Source organism: Synchiropus splendidus, chromosome 7, assembly GCF_027744825.2.
Source record: "Synchiropus splendidus isolate RoL2022-P1 chromosome 7, RoL_Sspl_1.0, whole genome shotgun sequence".
Taxonomy (NCBI): domain Eukaryota; kingdom Metazoa; phylum Chordata; class Actinopteri; order Syngnathiformes; family Callionymidae; genus Synchiropus; species Synchiropus splendidus.
Genome location: NC_071340.1, coordinates 20875389 through 20890807, shown reverse-complemented (window position 1 = coordinate 20890807; position 15419 = coordinate 20875389). Strand labels below are relative to the sequence as shown.

Here is a 15419-nt window from a genome sequence, read left to right as displayed (position 1 = left end):
TTTCTTCACTCTCACTGCTATTGTTCGGCTTCAACTTGCGAGGGAGCGAGCGCGCGGATGAGCCTTTGCAGAGGGACTGTCAGAGCGTGTGACGTGTGTGCAGGTTCACTTTTTAAAGAGCACATTTCTAAGCGCTTTTTTTCTGTCTTTGACGTGATTTTTTTTTTTTTTTTATTTGAAAGAGTGGACATTTTACGTTTTTTTCACTTTTGAAACAATGTGTGATTATTATTGGATTTATCTAAATTTGGAGTTTTAATACAATTATTGTTATTACCTTTTTTTTCCCAACAACCATGGAGGTATTTTGGCAAATTCGCCTTCTTATCGCTTTTGTTTCAAGCATGAAGGTAAGAAAATGTTTCATTCTAGAGCTGTCCATCATTCATGAAGCCGCACCTATAAAAAAAAACAAACCCTTCTTGATTCATCCACAGGTTTATACCCAAGAGGTTGAAGCTACAAAGCATCCAGGTAGCCCTCACAACTGTGAAGCAGACTCCCATTAATGCTCTTCATGATTAACGTCTGCAGCTGTTTGCTTCATTATCATCAATGTAATGTCCTGAGCGGCAGTGCCAGGGTTATAATTTCTGAGGAAAGGCAGAGCTTGATTTGGCGGAAGGCCCCGGTCTGGATGCTTGTTTATCCCACGACTTTCCCCTCAGGGCTGCGGGTGTTGGAGTCAGCCTCACATTATTGGCCTCTGGATGCCGTGGACGGGATCCGCGAACTGTGGGATCAGATTGGAAACAGACCAGGTTATGTTAACGGAACAAACTTATGTATGTTGATATAAGTGTATGCATGCTTTTCTATGTCATCCTCGCATGGCCTCACTTTTGGAGATGCTGACATTGTGTCCCACGTTCTCAGGGTTTTTATGAGTGGAAATCCAGACTGGAGGAGATGTGTTTGCCGATTGTTGCATTGTCACCATTGTGAATTTAATGAGGGATCAGGTATAGACTTGAGAATGATGTGAGAAGTCACACAAACCTATGGGCCGCTGCTTCCGTGCACTCACCTCAGCATCACTCTGTCTCATACCTGCACACCACGTCCCTCCTTGTGTCTCTCTTTTGTCTCCTGTGTCCACTGTATATGGATGTGTATCACCGTTTCTCTCCATTGTCTTTGTCCAGCTCTCAGAATCCACAACCACACTGTGCTCCCTTCCTCCCATAACTCTTCCTATGTGTATACCAATGACTCTGCCTACACTAACATTTCTGCAACAGTAGGTGAGGATCAATTCCTTCTGCACACTTGTCTTGTTTTCGACATTTTTCTTTAGCTCGACGCTCATTGAATGTCACCCTGTTGGATAGAATAATTTGAATATGTGGTTTGGTCATGGAAATTCTGGAAAATAAGAATTATAGCTATAGGTAAAGGGTGGAACTGGTTCAGGGTGAATGGAAGCGAAAGAGGTTGTTGAGAGCTGATTTTAACCCCTTAGTTCAATATGGTTATCAGAGAGTGAAAAAGTTTTTACGCTGATCACATCGACTTATTCCCAGAGTTAAGGGTACTTCCTTCCAGGGGTTCCACAGCTAGGGCCACCCATTTATTCAACTAAAGTTAGCCCCACTGGATGTTTAAACATGTCGTCTCAGTTGTTGATGGTTTTTGTACCAAAAAAAAAAAAAACATTTTCAGAGATACATCATTTCATTTATGATGATGACACATTTTTATCACACATCTTTGTATCAGGAAAGATCAATACTTCTATAATGTGCACATTATACAGCCAATGTGTTTGAAATACAGATTAAAAAAAGGTCATAGGAATGTTCTGTGGCTTCATAATTACGCTTAACTGTTTTGTCATTCGGCATTTCTTTGTTGTGACACACAATGTAAGTGAATGAACATAAACAGTAGCTATTAAAACATCGGCTGATAACAATAACGCCATAATCGGTTGTCGAATTTATCGGCCCACCCAAGCATTGACTTAGAAACAGCATGACAGAATACAGCAGCGCGAACCAGAATGGTAACAGACATGAGTTCACGCTTGAAAAGTCAGACCCATACCATAGATATTTCACTTGGATTTACAGGGCCGTGCTACGGTCATGACCTTTAGAAAAGAAAAAGGCCATCCAAACAAGCAAATAAAATTAGTTTTCCTGGTGGATAGGGTGAAGTGCTTGGTCACTCAGTCGAACCTCATGGTAGAACTGCTGGCACCCCACATTTAGAAAAGGAAGTTGGGTAAAGGTTTTGGGGGAGAGGAAGTCTTACCCTCCTTACTTGCCCCGCTGCCCCCACGACCTGGCTTCAGCGAAAACAATGGGAAAATTTGTCTTTGACCATCTGTTTGACTATAGCAGACACATATGAAGATGGACTCATAATATTTTAAGCATCAGCTGTGGCCTTCTATTGGGCTCATTTTCTCACAAGTAATTGAACATCTGTTAAGTCTTTTACTTCAATGAAGTGGAATTTAACTCTTGTTTGTTGTGCATTATTTAATTAATAGTTTGGACCAAGTCATTGTTCTCAGTTATAGCATTCAAATTGAACTAATGCTCCTCAGCGTCAAATGGCCAAATTCAATACATGACTCACTTTTGTTAACTAGATTTGTTTTGAGTGCAAAGAAGTCGGAACAGCCCTCCCCGGATTTTCACGAATAACGGTGCCCGTGACTTCTGCAGATATTGTTGAAGGGATTGTGAACAAGGGCATCTACCTGGACGGAGATAATGGCGGCACTTTCCTGCACTTTGGAAACTACCAGAACTCTTGCATCAGCGACCCCAGCTTGTGCGGCCCTGAGGGTAAGTGACGTGCCCGGATCGTGATCAGATAATATCCATGACTTCTTTTTTTTTTTCTTCGTTCCACAGGAATTACCTTCTCCTTTTTTTGGAAGAACTGTGAAGTTGATGATGCAGGCTTTGCTATTGCCTCTGGAGGAAAAGTCATCTCTAATGGCTTCTCTGTCTACACCAATCCCAAAGGAGGATATGTGGATTTTTACACTCGCGGCAACAACCACCGATGGAAGGCTGAAATTGAAGTACCAGGTAACATTTTGATTGCTGTCAGTGGGATAGATTCGGGTCTGTGTGTAGCGTTCTGACCATTTATTATGTTGTTATTGACGGTGGAGGAAGAGCTCTGCTTACAGGGCACAAGTTTCAGGTAGCACAAGGTCTTGCACACGAGTGTCAGGGTCCCTCAACTTTCAAAAAGGGACTTAAAATAACCCACCCCCTCTTCTTTGGATCTATGTTTAAAACATCCAAATAAGTCCCCAATACAGTGCTCAGGTCTTAAGAAAGCAGTCATGTTAGCTTATCACCAGTGGGAAAACATTCTGAGAGATTTTTGTAATGAGGTTGAAGCAATCCTTGGGCCTTGACAGGTCCGACAGTGTGTTTTTGGTTCTTACCTAGCCTTTAAAATATGACCCGGCCACCCACTCCTTTCCATGCTCTGGTGATTACTCAAAAAACATCATTTAGTTCTCTAATTCATGATGCAAGGAGACTGCAGGAATCTTGAAAGAGAGATCATGACCAGGGATATGAAAGGAAAGGTTGCACAACTAGAAAAGCTCACCTAATACTTTTGGAATACCAGGATATGTACGTGATGGTATCCCATCTATAGTCCAGTCAAACCTTGAGCAACACGACTGACTGTCCACCTCAGATTCCAAGCCAGTCAAGGACCCAAACAAAAGGAACAGAACAGGAAGTAGACTAACAAAACAAAGGTCATGAGCATTATTAGATTCCATATGACGACTTCTCAAAACTATAGCGCTATCATCATCCAACCCAATGCAACGCATTTTGTGACATAAGTCATACAGATGTTGACTTATTTTCATTTATTCTGGGTGTGTTCCCGCAGATGACTGACATTTTCTTCAAACTCAAGAAATAGTGGTTGAACTTCACAGTACCACTAAAATATAATAATCAATTCCAGGAAATCTATTACATCAAAAAATGTCCAGGTTGTTTCTCATACAGGCACCCAGTTAAAACATCGACAAAAATAAAACCTCAATGGCAGAGGCGACAAAACGGTGCACACATTTTGGATAAAGTCATAAATATTCTTGACACAATTAACATGGATATTCTGGTCCATGTATTAGTGTGTTACCAGAGTCAAGAGGTTCATAATAGACCAAAAATATATCAATGATGTTAAAGGTTCTGTGTCAATGAACTGAATGGTCTGGGAACATCAACTGAAATGTTAAGCTCACAAATGATGTGTGGCATGTTCCTGGGTGGAGTAACTCAATTTTCATGTGCCTGCTCAGTCACAGAAGAATAAAATTCATCTGGTTCTCATAATGCAAGACGTTTTCGCTATACATGACAAAATGTCAAAATATCTTTCCATAAGTTCATGCACTTGTGAAGTTCCCTCAGACAGCCGTAAATGCCCTGTGACTGGTGCTATGATCGACTCAAAGAACTGTTGAAGATATTGTGATGTGAAGGCAACCCTTTGTCCCATGTGGTTCAAATTCTAACAGCCATGGCAGAAATACATGCTCATGGTTTTCACTCCTGCGGCCAATAGATTTCTTCCGTTGTCTTTTCTTACTGTCAAAAGAGGACAATGCAAAGTAGCTGTGGCACATCAACCAAGGATGTGGTTTGATCCTTTTGAGGTTTTGGTTTTTCTAACTTGACGTTAGGGGCCGTCAAGCCAAAAGACTGATGGACAGAAGAGTCCTGAAGTTTTGTGACTTAAAGGTATAAAATAGTTGACAGTGTTATTACATCATGACATTATGTGCTTGAAAATCTAGGCAACAGAACTCTGGGTAAAACACGTCGAGATTTTAAAAAGGTACTTTATTACAAGATATTGCCTTTTATTTATTTTTTAGGGACAAAAAAATAAAAAGAGATCAAATGAAAAATAGATTTTTGTTTATTTATTCTTTGACAGGCAAAGGGCTGCATGTGGCCCTTTATGATATAAAAACATTGAAATAATCCACAAGTAAAGAATCAAGTTTTACACATTTTAACACTCATTTTTTTGTTTTTAAAATTCGGTCATTAACAATTGAGCTGTAAAAATACAGTGCTACACCGTGTTTCTGGTCGCTAAATTTACTGCGACATCATCTCTGGGCTATGCATATTTTGTGGTTGTGTTGGGAGAGAGCTCAGAGGGTCACAGAAATGGTTGGATTGGAAAGCCACCGCAATGAGGATCAGCTCCTTTACAACTAGACCATGGTTCTTAGGAAAGAATTAGCTTCCTCAGATCTTGTTCTCAAGTGACGGAAAAAGGAGGATGAAATCGATGGGCTGGTATTTGATAGTTGGACCTCGTCCCTGTCTTTTTCAGTTAAGAGAGAGAACTGAGCTGTAATAGGAATGTTACAGTTCTCAGTTGCAGGTAGGTTGCAGCCCTGAGCCTTACTAGCTTTGGGTTCCAACTGACAGAGTTAGAAAAATCCTGTGACAGTTGGCTGGACTCTCCAATGAGAAACGGCAAGACCCTTGTCGAGCTGGTCGAGGAGCCAAGTAGTTTGAGTTTTGTTTGAGCTCCACCTGAATTACTCAGTAGGAACGTGTTCCTTAGAGAGGCTATGTCCCTCAGGGATCTTTAGAGTTCCTTGTTTTTTCATCGCTGTCTCCTTATATCAGCCTCCAATAAGGAGAAAATGGATGAATGGATGGATGAAGCACCAGGGAGATCCAGAAGGAGATTAGTGAGTGAGAAAATTGAAGCATAATCGACTGGTTATCAGGAGCATTTTCCCACAAGGTTGACATGAATAAGCAACAGAACACTGCTGGGGCAGGACGGTCTCCAACTGCTCTATTTAGTCTCGACTTAAAGTTAAGAAAAAGAATGTCATGGCTTTAGTTCAAGCATCTTTATGGGTTTTACTGAAACCTTTTTGGAAACCTGTGGAAATATTTAAAGCAGTGTTACTGTCACATAAAATGAAAAACAATCTTGGGAAAAACTTACGCCTCGAACGCCTTTTTTGGTTTGAATTCTTCTGATTCTGAGTATTGTTTCACCTTGAGATGTAACGGAAGGACGCCCCCTGCAGGTCTTTTTTTGTGTGCTAAGAGGTGGATAACCTAATCCGGGGGTGTCTGAAGGGCTCCTCAAACGGCCGTGGTGGTGCAGGTTTACAAAATGATGTCTTTCCTTACAGGGCCATTCTGGAGCCACATTCTCTTCACCTGGAAGAAGACGGATGGTCTGAAGGTCTACATCAACGGGACCTACACGACTGGTGACCCAACTGGCAGCACATCTGAGAGTGTAGGCAACATCAACCCAAATCTTGTCATCGGGACGTCCAACCGCCACACCTATCGTCATTACGTCACTGGAGCCTTCGACGAGTTTGTCATTTGGGAGCGAGCCCTTTCGCCTCGTGATGTCTGGCTCTACTACAGCGGAGCTGTTGGTAGGACAACCTGGCCTCCCGGAGATTGTTTATCATTGTCAATAGCAGTTTATTTATGTAATTCTTCCGCCCTTTTAATCTGAGGAAATGAGGGTTAAAAAGCAATTTCCCGTCCTAGCTGCGTTCCACCCACAGCGTTCATGCAGAACAACAAGACAGAGTCCTCTTACGTTTCATGACCGTCCATAAAATAAGTGCCATTGTGCACATAGTTCTGCCTTATAAGTATTTCGCAAGCGTGCTGAGGCCCAGATCACTTTGATTGAGTGTGACAGGTCGAAACATGCAAATAACAAAACCCTTGACACACATGTGCTGAAGCTCCCTCGCTGGAAAGAGAGCCATAAATGGGTGTGAATACTGGTGCGCAATAATGGTCAAAAACAAAACGCAGAGTGGGTCTCTTTTGTTGGTTGCAACGGAGACATGAGTGGAAAAATTGTGCCGCTGAGCTGAATTTATGTCTCAGGAACGAAAACGGTATTGTGGTGAAACATACCGCCATAAAATGGCTTTTTTATTTATATTTTTACTTTACTTGATTTATATTTTTTAATTAAATGACAGTGATATGAACTGCATAGTTGCATTGTACAGAGCAAGTGGTTAAACATAGTGGGGTTTTCTGACAGCTTTAAGCTTACTGTCTCATAAAGTTGTAGCATGATAAAACGCAGGTTCAACTATAAATTTATTGTTACTGAATATTCCTTGTGAAAATACTTACCTCCTGGTTCTCAAGCGCTGAAAAAGGGGGAGTGGAGAGCAGCCAAAGGCCAGAAATATAGATCGGATTTTATGCGGCTTGTAAACTCTGTTGTGAAATCTATTATTTGTGGCTCAGCATCATTGTCAGAGAATGTGTTTATTCCACACCAGTCCAAAGCTTTTGTCTGGGGTGTTTTTTTTTTAATTATTATTCCTTGTAAGGCCCTTGCCTTGTAGATAAAAATACAAATTCATAACTACAGCACCTTTTAAGTTCAGCAGTACATGTATCTGAAGTCAGCTACATGTCAAACGACAGAAACAACATGGCGTCTATTTTCTCTGGTTTTATATCCATTTTTGGGTGAAGAAACAGTGAACATGGAGAGGCAACTCAGGTATATCACATGATGGAAACATTTGATCATGTCTCAGGATGGAAAATCACTGGATAAAGACGTACATAAAGTTATAGTATAAATAAATATATTATATAGAATACTATTATATGATATATAATAGTATTAAATAAGCATTATACATAAATAAACACATACACTTAAACCATAAAAGAAATAAAAGTACACAAATACTTATGTAATAATAATAATAATAATTATTATTATTATTATTATTATTATTATTATTATTATAGGATAAACTCCAGTCAGTCTCAATACTTCATCATGATCAATTACTGGCTAATATGCTGTGAATACAAATAACTAAGTAATTAATTTAGGGTAATAATTGTGTAACCATAATAATAATAATATTCATCACCAAAATGGAAAAAAGAAAGAAAGAAAGTGACAAAATGTGTTTTGCTATTTACAGCACGCAAGTTTGGACAGATGATGTCACTATGTTTCCCAATAAAGTTGCTTAATTTTCACGGAACATCAGGCCAATACTTATAAACAAGAGGTGACGTCAGACACTGATTGTCCTGTGCCTCCAGTTTTTTATCAATGTGTGGAGGAATGGTTGGAAAGGAAGATGATGAAACGCCGTGTCAGTCTTTCATTGATAACATGTTCTCCCTTGAATCATTGCAGCCTACACATACGGTACACAGTGTTTTTGCTTTTATTCAAGATGTCTAAGAAAAAAAACTTTTTTTTTATTCATTTAAGTTCAAGGTTTTATCAGTCTTTCTCAGTTCAAGCGGAAGTCATTTGTTTCACTGAGTTCTAAAAAGAGACGACCTTGATAAACACCACATCCACCCATTTCAAAATACTAGCTGAGAATGACTAAGTACATCAGGGACGTCAAGCTCTAAGCTCACTTGAGCAGCCAAAATATGAAACTCAAATTTGTTGCCGTATTCATTCATGGTCTCTGACTGAGGGTGATGTAACAAGAAATATTAAAAACGCAAATCAACATCAGTCTGCCCTTCCCTAAATTTGGCTGACTTATCTTTATGGTTTATGGTTGAGTAAAGTAGATCTGTATAGCACATAAAGTGTGTTCATTCAAGATTCCCTGCCTGCAATATTTAAATCGTCAAATAGTTTGACCCCAAAAAAAGGTCGCAAATTTGGTTTCAGTGGCAAAAAAATATCATTTTCAGAAAAACCCAGATCAGATTTTTCCTTTTTACAACGTTTCCAAAAATAAATACACCAGCTTATTCCAGCAAAACCCATGACTATTTGTAGGTCAAAGAAAGAAAGAAAAAAAAAAAATGCCTCCAGTTTCTTTCCATCTTGGGCATTCACTTTCCAAACCAGAAGTCTTCAGAGTGGTCGCTACAGTTGCTCAAAGTATCATTATTCTTTGTCTAGTTTGGTTTGGGTTCTGCATTCCGCTCAGTATTTATCCCTCTGGTTCATTCCTACATCATGAATGAATGATAAATGATTTTCCTTCAAGGTCAAGCCGTCACCTTCTCCACCACCCCCAGCACGTCCAAGGACACCACTCTGACCACACCGAGCCTCGTGAGTCATCTGTCAATCATCAAAAAACACATTTTGTTATGGAAATTATGATTCTTTTTTTTTTTTACCCAAATGCTGTTTCGGATTTAAGCCAGACATTTGATATCTCGGACCACGTGTGAGTTCTGTACATGCTTACTGTGAAGGTTTAAACAGATAAAGGCAAAGCCGTAACTGGACACAGATGTCCCACACCTTACAGAGAATGGCGCCCTGGAAGGCACTGAATCATTTGTTCAGTCACCTTACGCATCCTCTGTGTGTTGGAAGCCCTCGGTGGAGCACTCTCCAGATAGCAAGCTGATTCCGTACGTGTTGTTTTGCCTCGACAGAGTGCTGCTAAAGTGAGTCCTCCTTTCATCGGCAGCCAACGAGATGAGGTCCAAAGTCCCCAGGACCCGGAGTCTCTGCCTGTTTTGAGCTTCCTAAAGGCATTGCCCAATAGAACAATACCTCACAACACCGCCAACAACCTGACTCAGGTATCACACACATGCTTGCAGTTACGGCCGCCCATGTGTAAACATTGCACCGTTTCCTCGGTCACATCTATTTTCCTCCACGCAGGCTTTCCTCAACAGTGTGGAAGAAGTTCTGTCCTCTCCAGGGTTGCAAGAGGTAATGAAGACCACACTGTTGTTGAACAATTCTGAAACATGACCTAATGCTACGTACGCTATTTGGCGAAAACTGTAATCCAAAGCCTTTAAGCAAACCATGAGTCTCAGATTCCACCACCTCAAGTGGCGCCAACAGTAATAACTCTATCCAGCCTTATTTTTCACTGCGTTGTTAGTAATAGAGAGCCAAAAATAGGGCAGAACACAACTGTTTACCATGACTTGGAACACAATGCTGCCTATGGAAATGTGCTGCGTCCTGAAATGCATGTTCCACTTAAAGCTTTGGATGCTCACGCACAAACAATAGAAGTGAAGCTTGGTGAGCAGGCGTGTGGTTTCAATCAAGGATGTCAGAAAAAATGTAAATACATTGAGCAGAGATGACATTTTTAGTCATCTTTTTACCATCCATGTGCTGTAAATTCCGGACTGCAGAGCACGCGGGAATATTAGCTGCACCCACTAAGAAGGAAAATAGATCTTATTCTACGAGCCAGGAGTGCAGTGGTGCTGTCTGCATCGTAGAAAGCTCAGCGGTGCTTAAAAATGCATGAAGATCACTTCTAAACTAGTTTGGAAAACAGGGTCCAGCATGGAGACTGACCCGTGAAACAAACTGGGCAATGTTCTGAACTGGAATCATGAACTCCGCACGTCTTTTATTGACATTAAAGCGCTCAAAATCTGCTGTTTTCGCCCATGTGTCTGAAGTTCCAACACCACAGCTGGACTCAGCTGCTGCTTCTCATCTCCGGTCCTCCAGGAGATCATCTCAGTTGGCGGAGCTGCGGACACAATAGCAAAAACAGTGCATTTTGAGAGTTTTAAGGTCAATAAAACACTTGTGATTTCATCTGCTTGATGTTACCAGGCTCAATAAATGAGCGGCATGATGCTCTTTAGCCTGTAAAAATCCATATATTAGCCACGTCACTGTATAAGCTGCAGGGTTCAGACCATGAGAAAAAAGCAGCGGCTTATCGTCCGGAAATTACGGAACTCTTTTTTTTTTCTTGTTTTGTTATGTTTTCCTTACTTTAGAACTGAACTGTGAACTATAGCACTTGCTTTACATTACTTAATTTATGCCTTAAAGTAACCTTTTTATTTGTTGCGGTATGGCATAAAAAGGTTTGGGAGGCCCAGCTCAGATGGTTAGGACACGTGGGGAGGAGAGACAGGGGACCTGATAAAGGAGGACCTAAAGAGGATAGGTGTGACTCAGCAGGATGCGTAAGCTAGTAGTCGTGTCTCAGTGTCTTTATATGCTGTGTTCTTGGTCACATTAACGTCTCAGCTATGTTGTAGCTAAAGTTGGTTTCTAATTTTAGATGTCTCATCCAGATATTCATTGAGCAAACCCACTGTGTTTAAACAAAACACTGAGTGTGAAAATGTCAGGGCTCATTTACACAGAGGAAATCTGGAATTTTGTCATGGCTTGCGGGTGATTTATTAAGATTGTGCGTCCAATTCGAAACAGGTGCCTGTTAGAATCATTGATAGTGTGTTTCTCAGTTTGCAGTACGACAAACTGTCCCACCCGGCACAGTTGTTCGGACCAGGGACAGCACATGTGGAAAAAAAAGCTTGTCATGAAAAACAATGTATGATATCAATATTTTTAAACATGGAAATTAAAAAGTGTAAACATGTTGTTTATACATTTACTCATCATAGTTAGTAAAGATAGTTTTCTAAGGCACATTTCATCAACATATTTATGTATTTTGAGGGCCAGTATAAACTGAAATTACTCATTAAAAGAACTGCATGGAAAAAGAAAATAAACGTAACCTAATAAACTTGTAAAAATTCCAAAAATTGATTTTCAAAGAAGTAATGAACAAAGTTATTTATTTTATTCTTTTGAAATCACAGGGGCCCATACTTTTCCCATCTTTTTTTTTCCACTTACCTTGCATATGTTTGTCAAGTTGACAGCTTTTATTGTCTTGAAGCAGCAGTCCACTCCTGTGGTCAGTGGCCTGATTGAGACAGTGGACAGAGTGATGGAACACATGGTCACCAACCTAGAGCCAAGCCCCAAATCCCTTATCTCCGTTGGCGGAACATCATTTGTTGCAGGTAAATATTTTGTCAGGCCTCCATGTGTTGACTCATGTTTGAAGTTTGCGTGGCTACAGTTATACATGTGTCTCTGGTTGTGATTTATCTGTTGAATAAACATTCGTAATCCACAGACTATTCTCTGATGAAAATACCGCAGAACTACAACCTGCCTCACTATCGCTTCCCCACTCTCGGAAAGAACTACATATCTGTTCCCGGCGAGGCCTTCAACGTGCAGTGTGAGTACAAAACCGAATCCTAAAGACGCTCCGTCCCATTTCTGCGGTGATGTATATAACTGACCTTTGCATAAGCAGTCGCCTTACTATTTGTGTGGACGCCTCCTCACATTTGCCATGCACTGATTCTGCCAGGAGAAAATTGTCTGGCTGGGAAGCTCTTGTTAGTGGCAGATAATTTACAATTCAAGGATTTAAGACTGCTAACACAGCATAAAGTGTGGGACAAGAGTGCCTCGAGAGCTTTTGTGAGACTTTACTGCTCACTGTAGAAGTCCAGCTATGACTTTAATGCTGGCTGTTACTCTTTTATCAAGAGCAGAAAGAGTGGAGAAGAGCGCTTTCCTCAATCATTAAAGGGATGTTAAGGAGGGAGAGCTTAATTACAAACTTTGTGAGGCTGGAGGTCACATTCTCCCATTTGACCTGGCCGGCTTTTAAATTTTTGCATCAGCCTATTAAAGAAACTGAAGCATGCTCCAGACTGTTTCATTCAGCCTGTTAAAATAGATTCATAACCATGTAAATGCTTTGAATGAAATGGACATTTAAATTGCAAAATAAACCATGAAGTCATTTTTAATTTATATATGGGCCTGTTTGTGTTCTCAGTAGTGTATAAGCCTTGTCTTTATATCACATTTCACTGGTTTATAGAGCCACAAAGTCAGTGGTGAGTTCACTCTACCTCACCATTGCGCGCTAAGCCAGAAGGTCAATTAGATCTCTTTTGTTGTTGCTCCTGCTGTTGTTTTCACGCTTAACAGTGGTCATGAACTCTCCATTACAATCCAGTCGAAATTAAGAAAGAATAAAATGACCTGTGCTAGATACATAACATTCACCAGACAAAGTCATTGGGAACATACTGTTTAAAGAGATTTTTTTCTTCTTATCTTCCTGCCTAATTTCATTCAGAAACGTCTATTCTTGTTATGTGCGCTTCAACTAAGCCTTTTTTTGTTTTGTTTTGACTGCCGTCATTTGTTCTAACCGTATTTGTTCTTGGCCAAAAGTAGGATTTGTTCACAAAAACGCCACTAAAACTGCAACCCAAAGTGCTTCTCGAGGAAGGAATCAGAGCTCAAAATAATCGCTGGCGAAGAATACGTTGGCTTACTAACTCAACTGGACTTAGACTTGATTCTCTAGCTTGACAATGGACGGGATTAGTGGCGGGATAAGGCAAGACAAACAAGATACAAACGGGAAGTGAACACTATCAAAATAAAACCGTATCTAACTTACTGAACATAAACAAACAAAACTTAACGTAGTTAGTGGTGCATGACTTATCCATATCAAACACATATATATATATATATATATATATATATATATATATTCTGCTGGCCTCATCGGACCGGGGCCTTCAGCATGCGCTGGGGCTGAGGATCAGCACCTCCAAGTCTGAGGCCATGGTTCTCGACCAGAATAAGGTGGTCTCCAGCTCTCTCCAGGTCGGTGGAGAGTTCTTGCCCCAAGTGGTGGAGTTTAAGTATCTCGGGGTCTTGTTCTCGAGTGAGGGAAAAGGGGAGCGTGAGATTGATAGACGGGTTGGTGCAGCGGTAGCAGTGATGCGGTCGCTGTATCGGACCGTCGTGGTGAAGAGGGAGCTGAGTCACAAGACGAAGCTCTCGATTTACTGATCGATCTACGTTCCCACCTTCACCTATGGTCACGAGCTTTGGGTAATGACCGAAAGGATGAGATCGCGGATACAAGCGGCTGAGATGAGTTTCCTCCGCAGGGTGGCTGGGCGCACCCTTAGAGATAGGGTGAGGAGTTCGATCATCCGGGAGGAGCTCGGGGTGGAGCCGCTGCTCCTCCACATCGAGAGGAACCAGTTGAGGTGGCTCGGGCATCTGATCCGGATGCCCCCTGGACGCCTCCCTGGGGAGGTGTTCCGGGCATGTCCTACCGGGAGGAGACCCCGGGGAAGACCCAGGACTCGCTGGAGAGATTATGTCTCCGGTCTGGCCTGGGAACGCCTCGGGATCCCCCGGGAGGAGCTGGAGGAGGTTTGTGCGGACCGGGAAGTTTGGGCTTCCCTGCTCCGAATGCTGCCTCCGCGACCCGACCCCGGATAAGCGGTAGAAGAAGGTGAAGGTGAAGGTAGATATATATATATATATATATATATATATACACTTGGATATGCTGCTGCATTTGTGGATCTTATTACAAGATACCCGCCAATACACAACCCTAACGCGGAAACACAATTACAAATGAAGATTGGATGAGGCGTTTTCGAAATATTCAGCCGCCCAGGTCTAAATCCTTCCTGACATTATCCATGCAGTCATTCTCCCAGCACGTCTGCAACACTCACTTCTTGTGTTGCCTTCATTATCCGTCGCTGTAACTGAGAGGAGAACACCAAAACAAACTTTTCATTTATTTTTCTTGGGTTTGAGCTTGTCTCGTAGTGTCTGCTGTCAACAGTCAAGGTGGGGTGCTGACAAACTTGTGTCCAACACACGCTTCTTCAGCTGTAAACAGCTGAATGAGTAGGCAACAGCTGTTGAGCTTCTTGAAAGTATTAACACAAAAAACTCTTATAATGCACAGCCGATGACTCTTGTTAACAAGACAGACAGCTATAGAGATGGCAGACAACAAACACCTCTAATAACCAACGCTTTCTTTTCTCAAACAAGAACATTATGCATGTGCATGTGATGTGCTTTCCTCATGGCTTGATGCTCAGTAAGGTCCGGCAGGTGAACTACGTTGTTGTCCGGGTGTTTTTTTTAGTACCAAGTAACTAAGGTCTGAGACTTTGAGGTTGCTCATGTCGAAGCACTTCAAGGGGGATTGTAGTAAATCTGGTTCCATTGAGGGAATAGAGGCTTAATTGTTAAAGACAAACCTTTTGATAATGTGTTGCTCAAACATTGACACCGTACTTTCACACATGATGCTTGAAATGAGGACCAGGAGGAAAGGGAGTGTCCCACTGTTATCTAAGCGCCTGGAAGAATGCTGTGGGAACACATTTGAAAACTTCACTTGGCATCACATGGGCTTTTGTTGTTGCAGTCATGGTCAGAGACTTTTGAAGAAAAGGGTCCCACCATTCAGGATTTCCTCCCCTTTCTCTGTTTATCTCGAGGCGCTGATGTGGAACCAAAATGGATCGTAGGTCAGATTGAGGTAAAGTGGAGGAACTTTACAGGAGAATGGGCCTCCACCGGTGAAGTCATGTCGAGCTTTCATAAGAGTTCCCAACTACCACATGTTTCACAGCCCCGTCACTTTCACCCAGGTGCGACCGCACGCCAGAGTTGTTGGTCCGCAAACTGCCGTTAATTAACTTTCCCGCTTTGTGAGCATTTTAGCAGCAGTGCATGAAATTCCCATCCTTCCACTCAGACCTGATCTGTCT

At 41.5% G+C, this 15419-nt stretch overlaps 1 protein-coding gene across 5 annotated transcripts in view; it reads left to right on the top strand.

The window, feature by feature from the left end:
- Positions 1–15419, top strand: part of adgrd1 (adhesion G protein-coupled receptor D1) — a 41699-nt gene continuing 26280 nt past the window's right edge. The window contains exons 1-12 of one of the 5 annotated variants that reach the window (XM_053870968.1): positions 1–350; positions 438–474; positions 669–785; positions 1146–1244; positions 2676–2798; positions 2868–3047; positions 6179–6436; positions 9026–9093; positions 9426–9575; positions 9661–9711; positions 11681–11804; positions 11921–12028. In XM_053870968.1, coding sequence (XP_053726943.1) covers positions 297–350; positions 438–474; positions 669–785; positions 1146–1244; positions 2676–2798; positions 2868–3047; positions 6179–6436; positions 9026–9093; positions 9426–9575; positions 9661–9711; positions 11681–11804; positions 11921–12028 — 1369 coding nt within the window. In that variant the 5' untranslated portion in view covers positions 1–296. Of the gene's footprint in view, positions 351–437; positions 475–668; positions 786–1145; positions 1245–2675; positions 2799–2867; positions 3048–6178; positions 6437–9025; positions 9094–9425; positions 9576–9660; positions 9712–11677; positions 11805–11920; positions 12029–15419 lie in introns of all 5 variants that reach the window. The other 4 variants (XM_053870967.1, XM_053870971.1, XM_053870970.1 and 1 more) reach the window with 4 other exon arrangements.